At 46.3% G+C, this 18,711-nt stretch overlaps 2 protein-coding genes across 4 annotated transcripts in view; one reads left to right on the top strand and one right to left on the bottom strand.

The window, feature by feature from the left end:
- LOC135391325 (uncharacterized) overlaps positions 1-18,711 on the top strand; it is a 686,593-nt gene that overhangs the window by 317,353 nt on the left and 350,529 nt on the right. The gene's annotated exons all lie outside the window — the stretch shown is intronic.
- LOC135391323 (uncharacterized protein KIAA2013 homolog) overlaps positions 1-18,711 on the bottom strand; it is a 149,690-nt gene that overhangs the window by 13,142 nt on the left and 117,837 nt on the right. For both annotated transcript variants that reach the window (XM_064621558.1, XM_064621559.1), the window contains 4 exons: positions 8,197-8,299; positions 7,592-7,660; positions 7,357-7,529; positions 1,603-1,715 (listed from right to left, as the gene is read on the bottom strand). In XM_064621558.1, the coding sequence (XP_064477628.1) occupies positions 1,603-1,715; positions 7,357-7,529; positions 7,592-7,660; positions 8,197-8,299 (458 nt within the window). The remainder of the gene's footprint in view (positions 1-1,602; positions 1,716-7,356; positions 7,530-7,591; positions 7,661-8,196; positions 8,300-18,711) is intronic.

The following is an 18,711-nucleotide window of genomic DNA, read 5'->3' as shown; positions in this document are numbered from 1 at the left end:
GCTGTACGTCCGCCGAGCTGGTCTATGGCACCAGTCTCCGACTTCCTACCGAGTTCTTCGACGCTTCTGCTTCCGATACCTCGACCCGTTCGGTTTCCGTCGACTTTATTGACAAGCTTCGCCGGCACCAACCAGAGCCAATCAGACTCGTCCAGCTTTCGTCTCCCCAGATCTTTCGTCCGCCCCCCCCCCCCCAAGTCTTCGTACGGACGGACGCCCTAAGGAGGTCCCTCCAACCACCATACACCGGACCATACCACGCCTTACAGCGCCTTCCCAAATATTTCGTCCTCGATTGCAAAGGGCGCAGGGAAACTATTTCTATCGACAGGCTCAAGCCTGCCTTCATCGAGCCGCCCACCCTACCGTTGTCCTTCCCCTTAAGTTCTGACAGCTGCACGCTCACCACCTCCTCCCACCAACCCAAGCACGTGTCTTGGAGCGACCCTGTCTCTTCTGAGGGGAGGGCTACTGTGTCGAAGAAGACGAAGGCCGCTACCCGGCCGGTGCGTGAATAAAAGACGATCGTGTCAGTTCTCGAAGTTGTTCCAGCCTGAATGGTCACACGCCTCACTCATTCCACAGATCTTTCAATAACGAACGTCGATTTAACAAAATCCTCCGTTTAACGATGACTGTTTAATGATGGGGACAGTGCCCAGAAGAACAGTGTCTGTTCGAAATATCGGCGGCTCTCGTCCTGAGACAATTCCCTTCATACTTCTTTACTGGTTCGCTGGATTTATACCTGTCTACTCTGTTTAACAAAGAAAGTTGTACGTGTCCCCTTAGACGCCAATGTATTTTTGCGCTCAATTTAACGAAATACATTTGTGTGGTCGCCTCTATTTAACGAAGTTCCCTCTGGGCGAAGAAGGCCTTCTGCACGTGTCTTTCCCCTTCCCTGTGATTGTGATTGTGAGTGTAATGGCGCAGTGATAACCCCTTCAAAACGACGAAGAGGAGGAGGAGAAACCTTCCCCTCTTCGTTGTCTTCACGCGAGTTTTCTGTGATATTTTGCTGCCCGGAGAGGGGGACCCGTCGTGACGTCGGAGGTGTCATTGCTCTGCCCACTTGGCCGGAATGAAAGGCGAGTGGCGGCGGTACGGGGGGATATCAATGCCATACCTCCACTCCAAAATCGCGATAATGGAAGATTTCAAAGCGGTAGCTGTGATGCAAAATGGTGCCACTGGCCTTGGCGCTGCCCACCGTGTGATTTCAGATGACGTGTTTTGAGACAGCCTTCTCCCAATGGCCAAGCTCTCCTAATAAATGGCTCTGGGAGCGTGTAGACATGTGCGCTGCCGACGCCATTTCGAAACCGGCGCGAGGGCTGCAATCGCACCTGTTTTCTGACACGAAAATGCGCATTGCTGGCCTCTTGCGATGTCTAATTTGTTGATGCCCATGACAGTAGGTTGCGGTCTTGTGCCGTTTCTTTACTCATTTTTTTACTCGCAGCACTGACGCTGACCGTCACTCACAATATCAATTATTTTGGATGAAGATAAAATTATCTGACCATTACTGACACTATACAGCACAATTTCTTTGAAGCATCGTTCACTGTGCAAATATTACACTGCACAGAAACTCACCAGCTCGAATGAGCTTAGAGCAGCCCTGGTTCTCCAGTGTAAGCATCCAAAGGGTAACAGCATTGAGAGCGCTGGTTGCATCTGTGAGGTCTCCCCAAAGAGTAGATGCTTGTCTAAAAAAAAAAAAAAAAAGAAAAGCGGAGAGAGTGCCAATATTAATGCTGCGCTCACACAAACACAAAGTTTCTGGGCATTAGATTAAAAGCATTGATCTCGGAGCTCTGCAAGAGCCCAGGGCGACGAACATGTCTCTGAGAGCACGGCCTGGCCACGCGGCTAATTCCGTAGATTGCAGCACTATTAGTTCATAATATCATGTGCTTGCGTCATTCCTGTGGACATATTTGCAAAAACAAACAATGGATGCTGCAAGATATGCATATACATAGCAGTTTTACCCTGTAGAACAGTTGATGATGATGATTCGAGTTTTTTTGGCGCATCGACAACAAAGGTCATACTAATGCGCCAAAACATGGGTAGCTCTAGAACAGTGATTTCCAACTTATGTTATTTGAGGGAATTCCTGATCGTGCCGGCACAACTTCAAAGAACCTACTACACTGGGGCAACTGTGTATAGAAGATGGGTGATGGAAACTTGATGATGTACAAGTAGCAAGTTATTATTCTGTCTAACTGATTTTGTAAATGTATAATTATAATTTATTTAATTATGCATTGCTTCGTCGCAAGATATCGCTTGAGGTTTGCTGGGTTCATTCAACTGTTTCACAAAACTTTTCCGTAGATAACGTGTTGTGGGTTGCCACTGATGCTCGTAAATGCCATGTCCACGTGGGCAGGAGAGTCTCTCTGAAGTTTCACCGAAGTAGCTATGGATCTCCAAGTGCTAGTTGTAGTGCTTTCGAAACAGAAGAGAAAACCAAAAGCGTAGTGCACGGAAACTGTCAGGTTGAGTTGCGGGATGAGCTAACCCATGAAGATCACAGCTGGTGGCCTTTTATCTCGATGTCAATTCCAATGCCAACGATCAAATGTCAAGCACTGTTCGACATTACAAGGCTGTTCGAGAGCAAGACTTGGTAGGCGGTCAATTTATACTAGTGGGTGCTGAACAAAATCCTCTTTATGGGAACCAGGACAAGGCTCGCGGAACCACGGTTGAGAAACACTGCTCTACAACCTTCTCAAGGCCACTCAACACCACCTAGAAGAGAAGGCCTCTACAATATCCCCTCGCCCTCACGATACGCCAGCCTACTTGGATGGCTTCTTTCCAATGAAGCGTATGTTGTCTGCTTTGCTGGCGACAACCGTCCGAGTAGGATGACGTTACGCGGAGTTGCTCTGGCCTCCTGTCTAGGTGGTGTTGGGCCACTTCACATTGTTCCTCACATCTTTCACAAAGCTCGGTGAGAGGAGTATAATGATTGGAAGCAGGAATCTGTCCACAACGTCTTGTACCTCCACAAAAGCTCGTAACGTAATGATAGCACACTTGTGAGGATCCGATGTGGGCTCTGGTGTGACGCCGTGGCGGTGTTAAACCGCCAGTTCTAGTATATTCTCTTCGGATAAATTTACTAATAAATTTGTTTGGTTAGTGCTAGAAAGGGGTAGGTCCCAGCTCGAGAAGCCAGGCATGACACTCTTCGCTGAATCACCAAGCTGGGCAGCATAAAAGCAGGAATGCCCACGCTCTGGTCATTTTTCGATCAGCCGGGTCCGGCCTGGAAAAGTTGGCCCGTGCAAGGCTCTAATTGGTCTTACTGCAATTTTCTTTGGCTTTTGCAAATTCATTTGGTGTGAAGACACAGGACTCGTAATTTGCTCTGACTAATTAGTCAAGCAACTGTGTAGCATGACACACTGTACAACTTGTTAACAGGACAAAGTATAAAGACACATTTCTGCAATGCTCTATTATGAATAGGTCAAGGCATACTACGGTATGTACCAAGTTCCTCATTACCAGGGATCCCAGGAATCCGTTTCTAGAGGAAAAACACGATGTTCAATTTGGTCACAGAGAAATGCACATTTGGCATTCATGAATGAAACCTCAACAAACTTCCTTTTTAGCTGCTGAAAGATGAAATTTTCTCTCTGTCCTGACGAATATTCTGCAACGCACTGTGCCGTGTCTCCTAAAGGGAGACTCCCCACCAAAAGCGTGTTGAAGTAACATCAATCCATATGATATGAGGTTTCAGTGGACACAATTTCCCATCCCCAGGTGGCACAGATAATTAGAAAGAAAACGAACATTTTCCTTTGAGTGATTGGGCGCCGCTCCCCCATGGAAGAGCGGTCCAGCAGCACTGGGCTTAACCACACCGACATTTGTTGCGTGTGCTTTCCTGTAGGTCCTGTTTAAGGCCCCGGGTTTTCCGCTTCGCGGAATCCTTCGTTTGGCACGGAACTTCGCAGAATCGCTAATACTGTTCGAAATTTCGCGGAAATATCCGTCTCGGGCAAAGGACGCGAATGGCGCGATATGGACGGCAAACAATCGCGTAATTTGCGTACCCACGTTTACACGCGCGGGTATCTGGTACGCGCGTCTCAGCGACCCTGAGAGAGAGAGAGACAGATTATGGGTTTAACTGGTTTAATGGCACAAAGGCAGCAAAGGCCATAGAGCTCCAAAACTATGGTGAGTGTGTGGTTGTGGTGGTGGGAGGTGATTATGGACCGACCATGCTACCGAAGTTATTGCGGTGCTTTTGTTTGCTATGCGCACACTGTCGGGTGATGATCCACTGACGCGATTTACGATACTGTCACTCACACTACAAAACGCGGAAAGAAACGCTGGACAAACACGCTATGACAAACCTAACAGCACAACATGACAACGTTGGCGAGCATAGCGTGCTTTCGGTTGTAAAGTGCGACTAGCGGCGTCTTCAAGAAGCGTCTCGATCGACGTGTTTCACCGGTATATGAGCGGAAGCGGTCCGGCATTTTGCCTCCCGATCGTCGGCGGTTGCGCGGTATTTGAGTACTTCTTTCACGCTTGCGCAATGCAGTGATAACGCCAATATCGGCTCTACCGAGAGCCTATATATGACCGGCATACGAGTATTTTGAAATTTTGCGTCGTTTGAATATCGTAACGAACGTTCCCGCGGTATTTGCGCACACCTCCAACTTTTCCGACTTTTTTTTTTTTTGGGGGGGGGGGGGGCGGAGAAAAGGGGCGCAAATTATGCGAGTAGATACGGCAATAGACGACTTCAGAAAATCCCAGAGAGCTTAGCTCCGCTATGAACTATGGGAACTTGCTGATAACAAAGGAGGGGAACCAAGGTCTTTTGGTTCCTTCTCTCTCGGCCGACTGTCCACGAGGAGTCAACGTCAGCGAAAACGAAACGTGAAGGACATCCTTATACAGTGATCTCCCAGGATGCAACGCGTGCGCAAAGAGCATTGGGATTTTCTGAAATCGTCTATTGGATTTTTGGGTCTTGGGGTTTTGGGTCTATTGAGAGTGAGGGTGCTTGCTCCGAATTTAGCGTCTATTGCGGTCATGTATTTGCCAATTCCTATAAACTCTGCAGACGATGAAAGATCTTTCAGCAGGTATAAAATGATTGTAGGCAACAGACGACATTCGCTGTCAGAAGAGAGCACAAGATATCATGTAATGCTGAACCACAACAGTGCTTTGAATATGAAATTTTACAAAATATTTGTTTGTTCCCACATTGTCCAACAAAACGAAGTGTTTCCCGTTTCATGCAGCCGTTGACCCTCTTGCCGCGGAAAACCGCGGAATCTGCAAGTCGGTGCCGCGGAATTTTGAACTTGCCGCAGCAGAAAACAAGTGTTCTACCAGTGGCGAGAACTTTACAACTACAACAAGGAAGTAGATCACTGCCATTCACGTCGCACGAAGATGTTACCAAGCGCGTGCCCGAAACTAAATAGACAGCTGATGGCCCGCGGGAGTCTACCTGTGGGAGAGGGAGCCTTCGGGGGTCTCGATGTAAGCTTCACAGCCTTTTTGGCAATTAACGAGCTCCCCACCGCCAAACTTTGTTTCTCGTTTCGGAAGAATGTACCGAACAGTGATGGTCACTAACTACTTCTACGGTAGTTTAACTATAACTATTAACTACTTCGTGATGGAGTAGTTTAACTCGTAGTTCAACTACTTTTCAGGGTACTACTTTTAACTACTGCAATCTACTTTAACTACATCTATAACTACGTAACGCTGTCTATCAACACCAATCCCTTGAAGTGTTCTTGGACACCTAAGTATGAATCACAAGCAGTGATAATGACATTTAAAATCACACACGTAACATGAAAAACGGTTAGGAGCAACTAATATTTATTCGAACAAGAACTTTCGTGCAAGAGACTGCACTTCTTCAGGTTACACAACTAAGTGCGACACGAGTATATATACCAAGTGAACAGATGCAATAAAACAGGTTTCCAGAACTAAGTAAACACAAAACAACCAGACAGTAATACAACGCATCACGTGAGCAACCGTCACATAAGAATCAGGAGTTATGGAAACCTGTTTTATTGTATCTGTTCACTTGGTATATATACTTGTGTCGCACTTAGTTGTGTAACCTGAAGAAGTGCAGTCTCTTGCACGAAAGTTCTTGTTCGAATAAATATTAGTTGCTCCTAACCGTTTTTAATGTTACGTGTGTGATTCCCTCTTCGCGGGCTCCTTGACAGTGTTTTATTTTTTTCCCCTTTTCGACGTATATTTAAAATCGTTAAAAATAAAACTGTCGTAAAATCCACTGCCTGTCTCTTGTGTATTATGCGCTGACAAAAGAGCTAGCTGCGGAAATATTTTCTATGGAGTGAAAGGTTCCGCTATAAAGGTGCTTACAACATACGACGGACCACGCACGAGATTTACACTCGGGCTCCTTCGTCACAGATGAATGCGCCACGCAGAAATATTGTAGTGGGTGCCGATTGCGCCACTGTGGACCGCAAAATATTTTCGCTTAGCCACGATTATCGATCACGTAGCCATCCTATGCGGCTTCACTGGAAATTCATGCAAATGAGGCTTCACTAGGCAAGCATTAAAAGTGAAGATTTAGTACACATGCACCTCCGTTCTCATCAAACAAGTAGCTCAAGGTCTTCTTCGTTCCCTTTTCCTTGTCTTGGGTTACCATTCTCTTGCAATGCCCATGATTCAAGTCCAAGTGAGTTGGCTGACAGTATGCAGAGATTCAGCAAATTAGGGATTTTGTTCGGCTCCCAATGTCAGCAAAATAGGCATGCAAAATATAGCTGGGTTGCTATAGCCCTCCTTTAACGTTATTGCATTGTAGAGAAGTTGGAACAAATTTCGAAGAAGTTCAATGCCAATTATGAACATGGCATTGGATTGTAACATCGTTGTGCTTCCTGGGGGTGCGTGTCACTTTAGGGCGCAATGAAGGTGCACAAAGAGCCTGAAAATATGTCATGTGGCCAGATTGGAGCCACGGGGTTATTGCAAGGAGCATCCACACATCATTTCAATGCTACCATTCGAATGGAGTGTTGCAACAGGGTTGTATTATAATTCTACCGGCGCAGGACCAGTATTACGTGGAATTTTTGTCTCAGAAAAGTACGGAATTTCTCACAGTTGAGCACGGAATTTTGATATTTTTACCACGGAAAACTAGGATCCCTGCTCGTTACCACATTTATGGCATTTCCTACACATAATACACACTTTCTGAGAAATCTGTAACTCCTCAAAATCGCCGAGGTGCTCCGAGATCAAAGGACATTGGAAATTCTGACATACAGCGTGCGATGTCCTCCGTAGCAATGCTCGGGGTACGCGAGCGTCTCCTCCAGTAGACGAGGACTGCGATGAGGCACATGGCTCAACAGGTAGTAAAGCGTCCCATTGATTCGGTCCCCGTTGAGAGCGCCTTCCGCCTTAGACTCACTGATGCTGAAGCCAGAGCTCCACAGCTACGTACACACAGTCCCCAGTGAATGCATGACAAGTACGGTGAACAATATGTGCTCCTTACCCTTGCCCATGCATCAAGGTGCATGTTTCGAAGGACGTGACTTTCGATGCTCACTACTCGCTGCATTTCCTGCAAGGATGAGCAAGTTAGTGTTATAGGCAGGGCCTCATATCTTTCTTCTTCTGCTTGTTGATGACCATGAAAATAAGGGTTCATACTGGTGGTGTTTTGGTGCTCAATGGCACAAGAGCGACTGGTTCATACTGAAACCTTATTTTCATTCCTAATGCACTTGCGAGCCCGGACGGCGGAGAATACCATCTAGGTCATCGTGCCTATCTGCACCTCCAACATGCCGAGCCCAACGCGGATGCAACAAATGCCCATATTAGAAGCTCTTGCAGTTTCCAAATGCTTTCCCATTAAAGGTGGTATGCATGCTTTTATATAAGTACTCACAAGATGTACCCTCAATAAGGTACATCTCCATTTGGGTTCATAGCACTTGATTCTCTCCTGGCACAGTTAGCAGGTAAGCGAGAGACATTGCAAGGCACGATACCTAGCAAGGATTATCAGTGTCAGTTGTTTCAAAGCATATCGACTGTCACTGGCAAAAACATGATCCTGGAAGTGCTGCTATGAAAGTAAGCCCAAGCACAAACCTCTCTGAGAAATTCGTGTAGTGCAGCCACCTTGGACGGGTACTTGTCTCTCTTCACAGGCTCCGAGTAGTCCACAAGCGTCTGCACCTTTAGTGTTGCGGAGCTGTAAGAAAACGGCTGCGGTTAGTGCTTTCAATAAATGAGAAACAATGAAAACCTGACACTTTGAACTGGATATTTTTAACTGGTCGTCGCACTTGTGCTGCGAACTGCACGTGACAAGGGAAGGTTAATTCCTGTTAGTGCCTCACAGAACTATTGGATCCTTGCATAACTAATGACGGCAATGTCATCAGTGATCAGCGATGACCTGTTACAAGTTCAAGAAAAGCAAGGATATAAATATTTTGTATGCTTTTCCTAAGATGCAAAATAAAAATAATGAAAGTTTTCACACTGATGGACATTCAAAAGGAGGGTATAAACAAGGAAAATGAGATATGAGTGGATGAGCTCAAGGTCAAATGAACAAGACCTGTGTACAGGTCATTAAGGGGAAGGTGTCTTGCCATGGCTTTGCACATGTCATCTTGACTTGATGCTGTCACCTGCACTCCAAAATACCCACAAAGCAACGAAAGAAGAACTTTCATTGTTGCCAGTATTGGCGACGAAGCAGCAGTATGAAACTAGTCCTGAATTCTGCATTATCAAGTTTAGAACATCATCTTTGCAATGTTTTATACATCCACAGTGCTGCACAGCCGCATTTTTAGTCAGCCATTATGGAATTGCATTACACGGTGTGGGACAACTACAAGTAGCCGCATTATGGTAGTTGTTTCACGAGATCAAGCATATCTCTACAAAGCCTATTATCCTTCCCATTTATCTTATCCAGACTTAGATGTGACCTTGACAGTAAGACCACAGCATTTTGAACCATCGCAGGTATCCTGATTTCATACTTTCCAAAAATAGCCTCCTTTCACCTAGCCCCTACAGTCGTCAGCTTTAAAGGAGCACTGAGGTAATCCGCAAAATTTTCTTATTTTTCGGTGCAGGGCGTTTTCCTACGAATAAAATGAGTTCCCGCAAAAGAAAGACGAGCGCGAGGGCTGTGTTCCACACACCTTTGAAAAATTCTCCTCGTGAAACGAGCGCATCGCAGAACGAGAGGACGTCGTGACGTATGCTACTCCCCTCACGTGACCAGTGACGTACAGCGGCACAACTCAAACATGTGTAAGCGAGCTACTGTCCCAAGTGATACAGTGCCATCGAAGACTGGCCTGGAGAAGATGCCAAACACGGTAACAATTTCGGCCTGATCGCAGCAACGTGGCTGACTCAGCTTATGTCACAAGCTATCATTGTCCAAGCCAGTCCGGCCATCCAATCAACAAGGCTCGGAGTCTTGTCTCCAGGAAGCCACTCAGCGATTGGAAAGACTTCGCGATAAACAGCATTGCGCTTCAGAAACGAAAGCACTTATTCGTCCGTAAGCGGGCGAGCAGGAAGATCCTGAAGATATGTGGTGCGAGCGTTCGGTAACGCGAAAGGAGTCTAAACAAAATATAAATTTGCAAATAAACACGATTCCCAACTGTATACAGTATTCACATTTCGTCTGCCAGACTTATTCCAAGAGTTGATGTAAGAAACCCGGGCACACAAACACAGCAACAAGGTAAAATTATCATGTTCACAGCGGCTCGCTGCGTACATCGAACCACACTGATCTCTATGGCAGTCTTGGGTAAGTTACTTCTAAAAAGTAACTCAGTTACAGTTACAGTTTATCTGCCAAAAATAGTAACTAAGTTACAGTTATAGCTACTTTCTTGGTCGAGTAACTAGTTACAGTTACTGTTACAAAGAGAAAGTAACTTAGTTACATTACAGTTTACTTTTTATAAAAACGACCATGAGAGGGTGATACATTTGTTAAAAACATACATATATTTACATTTACTGAAGTGCGATAAAAATTGTCTTGCACTTAACCAGAAGCAGTATAAGTTAATAGGCTGTTATCCCACACGGAAAAATAGGACTCGAAGGTTGCTTCATAGAGCGGCCACGGAGGCTTATGGTAGCAGCAACCGGAGCAGGATTAGCCATTGCACTGGTCGGAGCGCAAGTGAGCTGACCGGAAAGTTTCTGGAAAGTGCATAATCATTCCCTTGTCCATATCCTCAGGATGCAGGATCCCATGCTAAGGCAGTGACACTATATTTCACATATGACTCACTCCGACCGTTGAGGGTCACTAACTTCAACTAATTTCTGTTCGCAAAGCTGGAATTCCCTGCATGGTCAAGAGCCCAAAGCACGGGGCACATACCGATCACGGATAAAAGGAAGGAAGACACTGTCAGGGGGAAGTAGAGGAAGGTAGAGTAAAGAAAAAAAGGGAACGACAGTTATTCGAGTAACTAGTTACAGTTAAAAGCTACTTCTCTGGAAATGTAACTAGTTACCCCTAAAAGTAACTAGCTACAGTTACAAGTTAAAAGTAACTTAGTTACTACCCAAGACTGCTCTATGGTATATGGCTGGATCGCGCATAGGGTGCGAGAGAGCATCACAACCGGCCGCCATGTTGGTGTGCCCTAATCAGTCGCCGCAACGTTCATGCCAGCTTATTGCACTTACGGTTGCAGCAACTGTATGGGTAAAAAGGTAGGGCCTGACTTTTCACAGCTAATTCATCCGTTATCAAGGAATAAATTGGGCTTCATTCAGTACATTCGTTTGACCACTCTGATATACATATATATATATATTCCGTGAAACATGCACTTAGTGCAAGTCAATTGATGGCTCTTTGAAGGCTCAAGAGAGCATACCTGTGTTTTATTCGTCGGGAAATATAGTTTGAGAGCATAATATACTACCGAGAACATGTTACGCTACACCTGTAATGCTGTCATCAGTATACGTGCGCAAACGAGCACTATACTGCAAACCCCCACCCCCCTCCTTTCTGCTGTCCTCTCTTAATCTGTTCACGTCTGTACGCCACTCATAGCCAAAGTTGCTTCGCGGCGCTAACACAGAATAATAATAATAATAAAAAAAGCTATATTGCATGCATTACCAGCCCGGCACACTGTGTTCTCTGCCAAAGGAAGTGCACATCCATCTCCTTTGAATCAGCTTCGCGCACAAGTTCAGTATTATTAAGTCATGATCAGACCAAGAGTATCACCCTTTTTTCATGTATCGGTATTGTTTGCTGCCTCATGTTGGTGACAAAGAACTTGTGTCTCCGTTGCGGTGCTGTGACAGGGATAGCTCCTTTGTGTGTGCGCTTTGTCGTCAGACCGTTGCAATGACTGTCATAATAATTGGTTGAATGTGATGTTTCCTGTAGCTGTGTTTAAGACAAAAGTGGTCTCCCAATATCGGTCCCCTCAAAGCGGCCGTGACGTACAGAATAAACGGGTGCAGAACATGCGTAAAAAAAAATGGACACCGACAGAAGCCCCCGCAAAGTTTGATTACCACAGCACCTCCAAAAAGTCAAAGCATATGTGTCACATCAAATTTTTAAAGGTGTTCAGTGTAGTATATAATTCTTTGTAATAACTGTTATATCTCTACAGTACAAACTTAAAACTTGAGGGGAGAGACTAGTGATACTTGTTTGAATTAATCTAAATATTCGGCACATCTAAATTTGTGCCGTAAGAAAAAAAGAAAAGAAAAACTACGTCGTCGGCGCACATGTCTCTCAGTCTCTGGCAAGAATTCTAGTGTTGTGGACCTTTGACGTTGCTTACATCTACTGTTGAACACATCCATGCTGCCGTAGGTTTCTTTCGGTCCCTTGGAACTCTCTGTACTCACCTTAGCTGCAGAAGGTGTGCCTTGCCAGCATGTCAACCCCTCGCAAAGGTGTCCACATATTAAAGAATATGACACAGTTTGGAAGATTTCACATTCTGGGAATTTGCAATGGCAGAGCCTGTCAGAGTGAAATCTACTATCCTACCACCCATTTTGTGGTGTGGGAATGGAGCCGCGGTGGCAGCTTCTTTCAGGGTATGAACAGTTTAGAAGGGAATGAAAAGATTGAACTGGAGCGTTGTTCGTATTAAGCACTTTGTAATATACTGAACACGCAGGCAGCAAGACAAAATTTAAAGATCATTATGCATGCGTCACGAGGGCCGGCGGCAGGGGAATATCGGACTAATTCCGCGATATGTACTTTGGACCTGTGCGATTCACCTGAAGCACACCCTACCTCGTAAGCAAGGACACAGAAGAAAGAGGTTGGACTGCCAATGCGTACCTTGCGGCACGTGTGAACACAAGACTGTGAAATCAAGGGAGTCACAAAGGCAACGTAGCTTAAACAAAACAAATATTTACTTGAACAACAGCGAGGCTTTTAAACGAATGAACTAACCAATAAACCTCTACCCGAGAAACGTCATGATGACGTTGGTAGGCAGACTGAAACCGAAACAAATCGGAAGGCGAGGGCTGGGTTCTACGAATGGGCACTTGTTCACTGCCGTAAGACCGAAGGATTCCACGTCAAGAGATCCATCGAGTCAAGAGATCCACCGATGGATCTCTTGACTCGGAGGATATCTTGATCCGGTTGGATCTCTTGACTCGCCTGAGGGTTCGCCAGCCTTGGATCTTTTGACCCCTTTGTGTTACGTCGTTAACTCTAACATCGCTAAGCAGAAATTACCCGTATCGAAGTACGAGGGACTCGTTTTACGTGCGGTATAAATAGAATACAAATGCAGGTGGCAAATCAACATCTCATTTTGATTGACTTAGTTACTTACTTTGTAACACATAGCGCAGTCAAAGAAAAGCCGACAGTTCTCGTATGTCATTCGTGTTAAAAACAGGAGGTTGCATTATAAGATCGACCTGTTTGTAACACAGGATTTATAGGAGTGCTGTCTTTTTTTTTTTTTTTTTTCAGCGCTTCGGGTTAGAGATCATTTCTGTAGTTAGCGTGAGCTACGTACACTCACATTGGATGGGACGGCTGCTGTTTCAAACACGTTGATTATTCAAACACCTCTCGTATCACAGCAGGCTCGTAGTCGAAGAGCTAAGTCGCTGTTGTGGACACACGTTCTACATGGCGGAACCGTCTGATCATGGACTCTCTCAGGGTACGAAAGATACGAAAGCTCCATATCGCCCGAACATTTTTCTTTCTTTCTTTTGTATGTTTCTGTATCGTTTTCCCTTAATTTTTCCCGCCGTCACAAAAGGACAAAGACAAAGAACTTTGCGGCTGGGCCCAATATTTTTGGTAACAAACTTCAGTACTGGCATGACAGGGGGACGACTGCGGCAATGGACACAAAAGTACAAAGACAGCTCTGAGTCCAGCAGTATGCCCCGCATTTTGGGGTTGAGGACAGGTCAATGTTGATTGGAAAGCGCCATCAGACAGTGTTTTCCCGCACGGTCAGTAAAAGAATAGAATAACGTGACAAGGGTGGGGGCCAATGAAAAGAACGCGACAAGGATAAGTTTTAAGCTCTGTGGCCTACGATTCTTTGTAAGTTGAGCTCAATATTCTTGGTAACAAGCATCCGTTCGGGCATAGCGTGGTACGGCGCTAGGGGCAATGGACATAAACGTGCAAAGGCAAAAGGGGGACTCGACTCGCCGCGGTAACCTACAGCGCAACCACAGTATTTTCTCGGTTACTTTTTTTGTGTGTGTGTGGTAAGAAGAGAGGAAACACTGAAAAGTCTTCACTGTTACCGGCCATATTACTTCCTAACTTAATACTACGTACAGCGCAATCGTTCTGCAATGAATATGGTAAGGGATAGAGTTTCTTTTCTGTCGGGAATCCTGACCAGTATGATGCTTTGACTGGTTGGATCTCTTGACTCGCCTGTCACGTGACCAGTTGGATCTCCTGACTCGATGGATCTCTTGACTCGTTGGATCCGTTGGATCTCTTGACCGGGTTGGAACTGCTGACGCTTTGGATCTTTTGACTCGCCTGTCACGTGACCGGTTGGATCTCCTGACTCGATGGATCTCTTGACCGGAAGCGTTTCAGAGACCATCGTAACCCCCTCAAGACCATGGGTTTCGGGAGCGACCTTGTTCGCCACTAGCTTTGAACGTAGTTCAACTCTACCAAATTGGTGGCACTGTCGAACACTATGACGTCATTTGTTTGCAAATAAGGAGAAGTCTATTCCTATATAATACCACGCATGTTACAAAATGATACGTTCTGCATGTTGAGCAACGGTTACAAAAGAGACAGGCAACAAAGAAACAACATTCGCTGGATTTTCTACCCGCCAAGGTACAGGTCGGGACAAAAGCTTTCGGAACACGCGAGCGGCGTATATCCTCCTCAGTGCGACACCCTAGCGGCGGGCGGAAGTGGGAGAGTTCATTCGTTCGGTGGAGTGGTGGTGCGCCGCCCAGTACCGTATATTAAAAGGGAGTCTGGCCATTAATGGGACCTGCATATACCTGAGGCTTCGTCCACTTTTTGAGTTATCTAGCCCCAGTTCCCTATTATTGCAGGACATGTAGTACTTATTCCGACCATTACTTACGGAATGCCACCATTTCGGAGAAACTCGATTGATTTCTATTGAAACGGATATCACTGGTGACAGACCAAAACGACGGATGTTGCGCCCATTTTTATCAACGTCATCTGCACGGAGAGGGGCATGTTGGGAAGGCTCAGAATTGCAGAAATGGTTGCTGGCAGAAGTGACTGGCCAGGAAAGCGGCAGAACCTATTCTGTGGGGCAGACGGCTACCGGTGGCTGCCAGTATGAACTTTTAAATCACGTAAGTACATTGAATCGAAAATTTGCAAAGATGTATATATAAATTATTCATATGTATAAATAAATGTATTAATAATAATGTATAATAATCCAACTAGATAAAGCAAAATTCTAATCCATCAGGGGCGTCTTTCTTGCTATTGTCTTGGGATAGCGGTCTTAACAAGTAATCGCAGCCAGCGAACATTCCGCGTCGTGTCAACGCACCTTTCACTACTGCGCGAAGTTCGCCGTAAGGCAGCGATCTGCTCATATCGGTTATCAAACAACAACCTTACTATTGATCGGGGTCTGGTTCATCCATAGCAGCAGGTGGTAGAGTTGATGCTGGCAGCGAGGTGTCACTTGCAATCAATAATCTACTTTCACTCTTCTTGTGTGCCCTTAAATCCTTGAACATACACTGGCAGCCCTTCAGGGAAGCCGGAACCCTACTAAGTACCGGCCACTGTACATTGATGTAGTTGCCCAAAGCTCTAGAGCGCTGTACATATGGCGGCGACATACCAGCCCATTATGGTAAGGGACAACTGTATAACGGAAAGTTTTCCTGGGCATAGCCAAGTGCTACACTGTATTTCAGTGAAATAAAGCCTTTGATTGACTGATTGACTGAAGTATTCTCTTTTCTGATTCGGAAACAACCCCGTCCCGCCACAATGTTCTAGAGGGATCCGTGACGTTGCTGCGGTCAGTTATGGCCAACATATCAGCGAGCAAGAACAACTTTTCGGTCCTACTGCAGGAGCTACATGGCAGACAGGGTGCAGTCCCTCCTTCATACGCCTCCCCGTGCAGTGGTAGTCTGCCCTCACAGGCGCCACAGGCGGTAGATCAGACAGTAGCGCTGGATGAAACAGTTGAGGATATCGTACTCCACACGCTAGGACCGTGCAAGTCTCATGGGGGCCTCCAAGCCGCCAACAACATCCTTGCGGGGGAAAGGGGGGTTCAGATCATGATCCCGGGGGGGATTTTCTGGAAGATTTGCCCGCACCCAAATGTTCCTCGTCCTCGTGTCCCCCATCTGTGGCCAAGTTCACTGAAGAACACTGGAAGGTGGAAGGCCGTGCCGACCGCTGCAAAGGAGCCAGGATTGATTTTCTCGAACTGCGCATTCCTGCCCTATACGACCTCCAATACTGGACAGAGAAATGAGAGAGTTTGGGGCGAGATGCGACTCTGGGATCAATGTTCCGAGGGACTGCAACCTCCGGTCCCTCCACGCTGCCATCCTAGCAGTGCTCCCACCGCTAGGGGGCCTGCTGGCTGATACCATTAAGGCACCTCCATCGAAGCAAGCCGTGGCCAAGCGTGTCGGGGCAGCCGTCAACTTCCTGGCACACGCCAGTGCATGAGCCTTCTCCGAGCGACAAGAGTCAGCCTTAGAGAATTTCCCTCCATCCCCGAAATCCCTCGTCGAGAATCTACCAGAGCAGGCGGGGGACGACATCGGAAACCTGTTCAGTCGGGCCTACCTGACACGCCTGCAGGAGAATGCGCAGGTTTGGCGGTCGCTGATACAGCGGTAGAGAGTTCCAAGCGTCCGACGACAATAATCCAGAGCACGGCCGCCGCTAAGAGGCCACGGAACTCCGGGCCAGACATGGGCGGCTCCACCCAGCAGCCCTTTCTACCCAGCATCACCCTGGCCAGTGGACCCTGGGGGCGAGGCAACTTCTACAGGGGCAGAGGTAAGTCCCATGCCACATAATTCAATAGCACACAAACGAGCGGGACAATATATGAATGCACAGAGACTTAGCAATCACTAACAGACGACACCTGAATCCTGCAATCTGTCCAGAGCTACTTCCTCGACTTATAGTTGCAACTCCTTACCAACCCAACCTATCACGTTGCCCAATCTTTTCAGCAGTCAAAGGTAACTTGTCAGTCTGGAGGTTGATTCCCTTCCCTCCAAGGGGGCCATTGTACAAATCGATCCCTCCAAAGATCAGTTCGTTTCGTCCCTCTTTCTGGTGATTAAGAAGGACGGGGGGTTCCGTCCAATCCTCAATCTACGACCGCTAAACACCGTTCCTGCGGTATGAACACTTCTAGATGGAGGGCTGGCATACGTTACAGCCCCTTACCCTCGATAGGGACTACCTGGCTCGCATCGACCTCCAAGACGCATATCTCTCAGTTCCCACTCAACGAAATCACAGGCACAGGAGGCCAGGATATCGCGGGGCGGGGCATGAGGGCAAAAGAGTGCAGTGAATAATCAGTCGGTTTGGAGACATTATTTCCTTTTTTGCGACAATAATTTTCTGGAGACGTTCACCGTCAGCAACGTATCACAATGCATTTAAAAAAAGTGCGCCTCGTATACCTGTTTATTGCCCCTTTAAGGTGCTGAGTGTGTTTGCACATGCAATGTCCCTGTCAGGACTTAAGACACATTCTGAATAAATGCCACGTTGCGAGGAGTTATAGAAAGTAAGTGCAGTTAAGGGATACAATGCTATGTGAATGGTGCTCGGATACGATTGAAGAGTTGCCAATGTTTCCTGTGCACTTCCTTCAGCTTTATTTTTTATTATTACTATTTGTTATGGATTTCGTTTGGACTGACGCAATACACAAAGAACATTAAATACAACAATGCACAAAGCTGATAGAACATAACTGCAATAATGACTACTACGACTTTATACTAGTCATTTACAGACTTGCGGGTGGTCAAAGTGATGGTACCCCTCCAATCCAGATCGGCAGCGGCGATGCTCAATCTCTCAATCAAAGCGTATGGTGCGAAGGGGAAATGATGCTGCTATAGGACCGATATGAAGCCTATACTTGAAGCAAGTTGGCCCAATGAAGTCATTCAAAAATAAGAAAATAAAAGCGCTGTGGGCAGCCATGTCGTGTGACATCGAACGTGTGCTTGGAGCCAGGAAAACCGCACAACAATGCGAAAATCGGTTTAAAATTATAAAAACGACGAAATAGATGGCGGCACCACAATGGCTTGTCGGGAGCGTACCTCGTACTGGTTCCCTCCTCGTTCCGCCGCACCCTGGTCACAGCACTAATAACTGACATTGTTGTGAAAACCTCATGGTAACCTAAAAACAATCGCAGCAGTTGCTGAGGTGTATGGGACAGATATCCCCATGCAAAAATGGGAGTAGACAAATTATGCAATTCTTTATTTTATTGGCATTTTCTGAGTCAAAATATGATTGCACAAATTACGCAGTGGTGCAAAATCGTCTGTTTTCTTGACCAATTTTGCATGGCTGGGAGGGACTACACTCATAATATGACATCATGGAAAGTAGCTGGGTGATCAGAATGTGTGTATATGATTGACAAGCTCTGCTATTCATACCTGACTATATTCTCAGTAACCATAGGGATATGGCCATTGTGCATGCTGCATTCACCTTGTGCTGCTGTTTTTCCTGTGACTATTGTCATACCTTCATTTGTCAACACGTTACCAATCCACTCTATGTTTCCGATGCCTACTGGGAGTACATCAAGCGCAAGCCAGACCCACACGTCTCCAATGAGGAAAGGTACCAGCACCTGACACGGCACTTGAGAAACCTGCTCTCCGACATAAACCGCAAGAAATAAACACTGGAAAACGTGACGTTGGTTTTGTTCTATTCTTGTGCATGGGCGAGAGTAGCAGGTATTTCTTTACAGCAGGTACGCCTGAATTACTTGTATGCCGAAAAAGCAGGCTTGCCTGTAAGGCAGACATGCCGGTATGGCAGACATGCTCCCATGGCAGGTA

Source organism: Ornithodoros turicata, chromosome 4 (assembly GCF_037126465.1).
Source record: "Ornithodoros turicata isolate Travis chromosome 4, ASM3712646v1, whole genome shotgun sequence".
NCBI classification, from domain to species: domain Eukaryota; kingdom Metazoa; phylum Arthropoda; class Arachnida; order Ixodida; family Argasidae; genus Ornithodoros; species Ornithodoros turicata.
The sequence above is the reverse complement of the archived record's forward strand: the minus strand, read 5'-3'. Positions and strand labels throughout refer to the sequence as shown.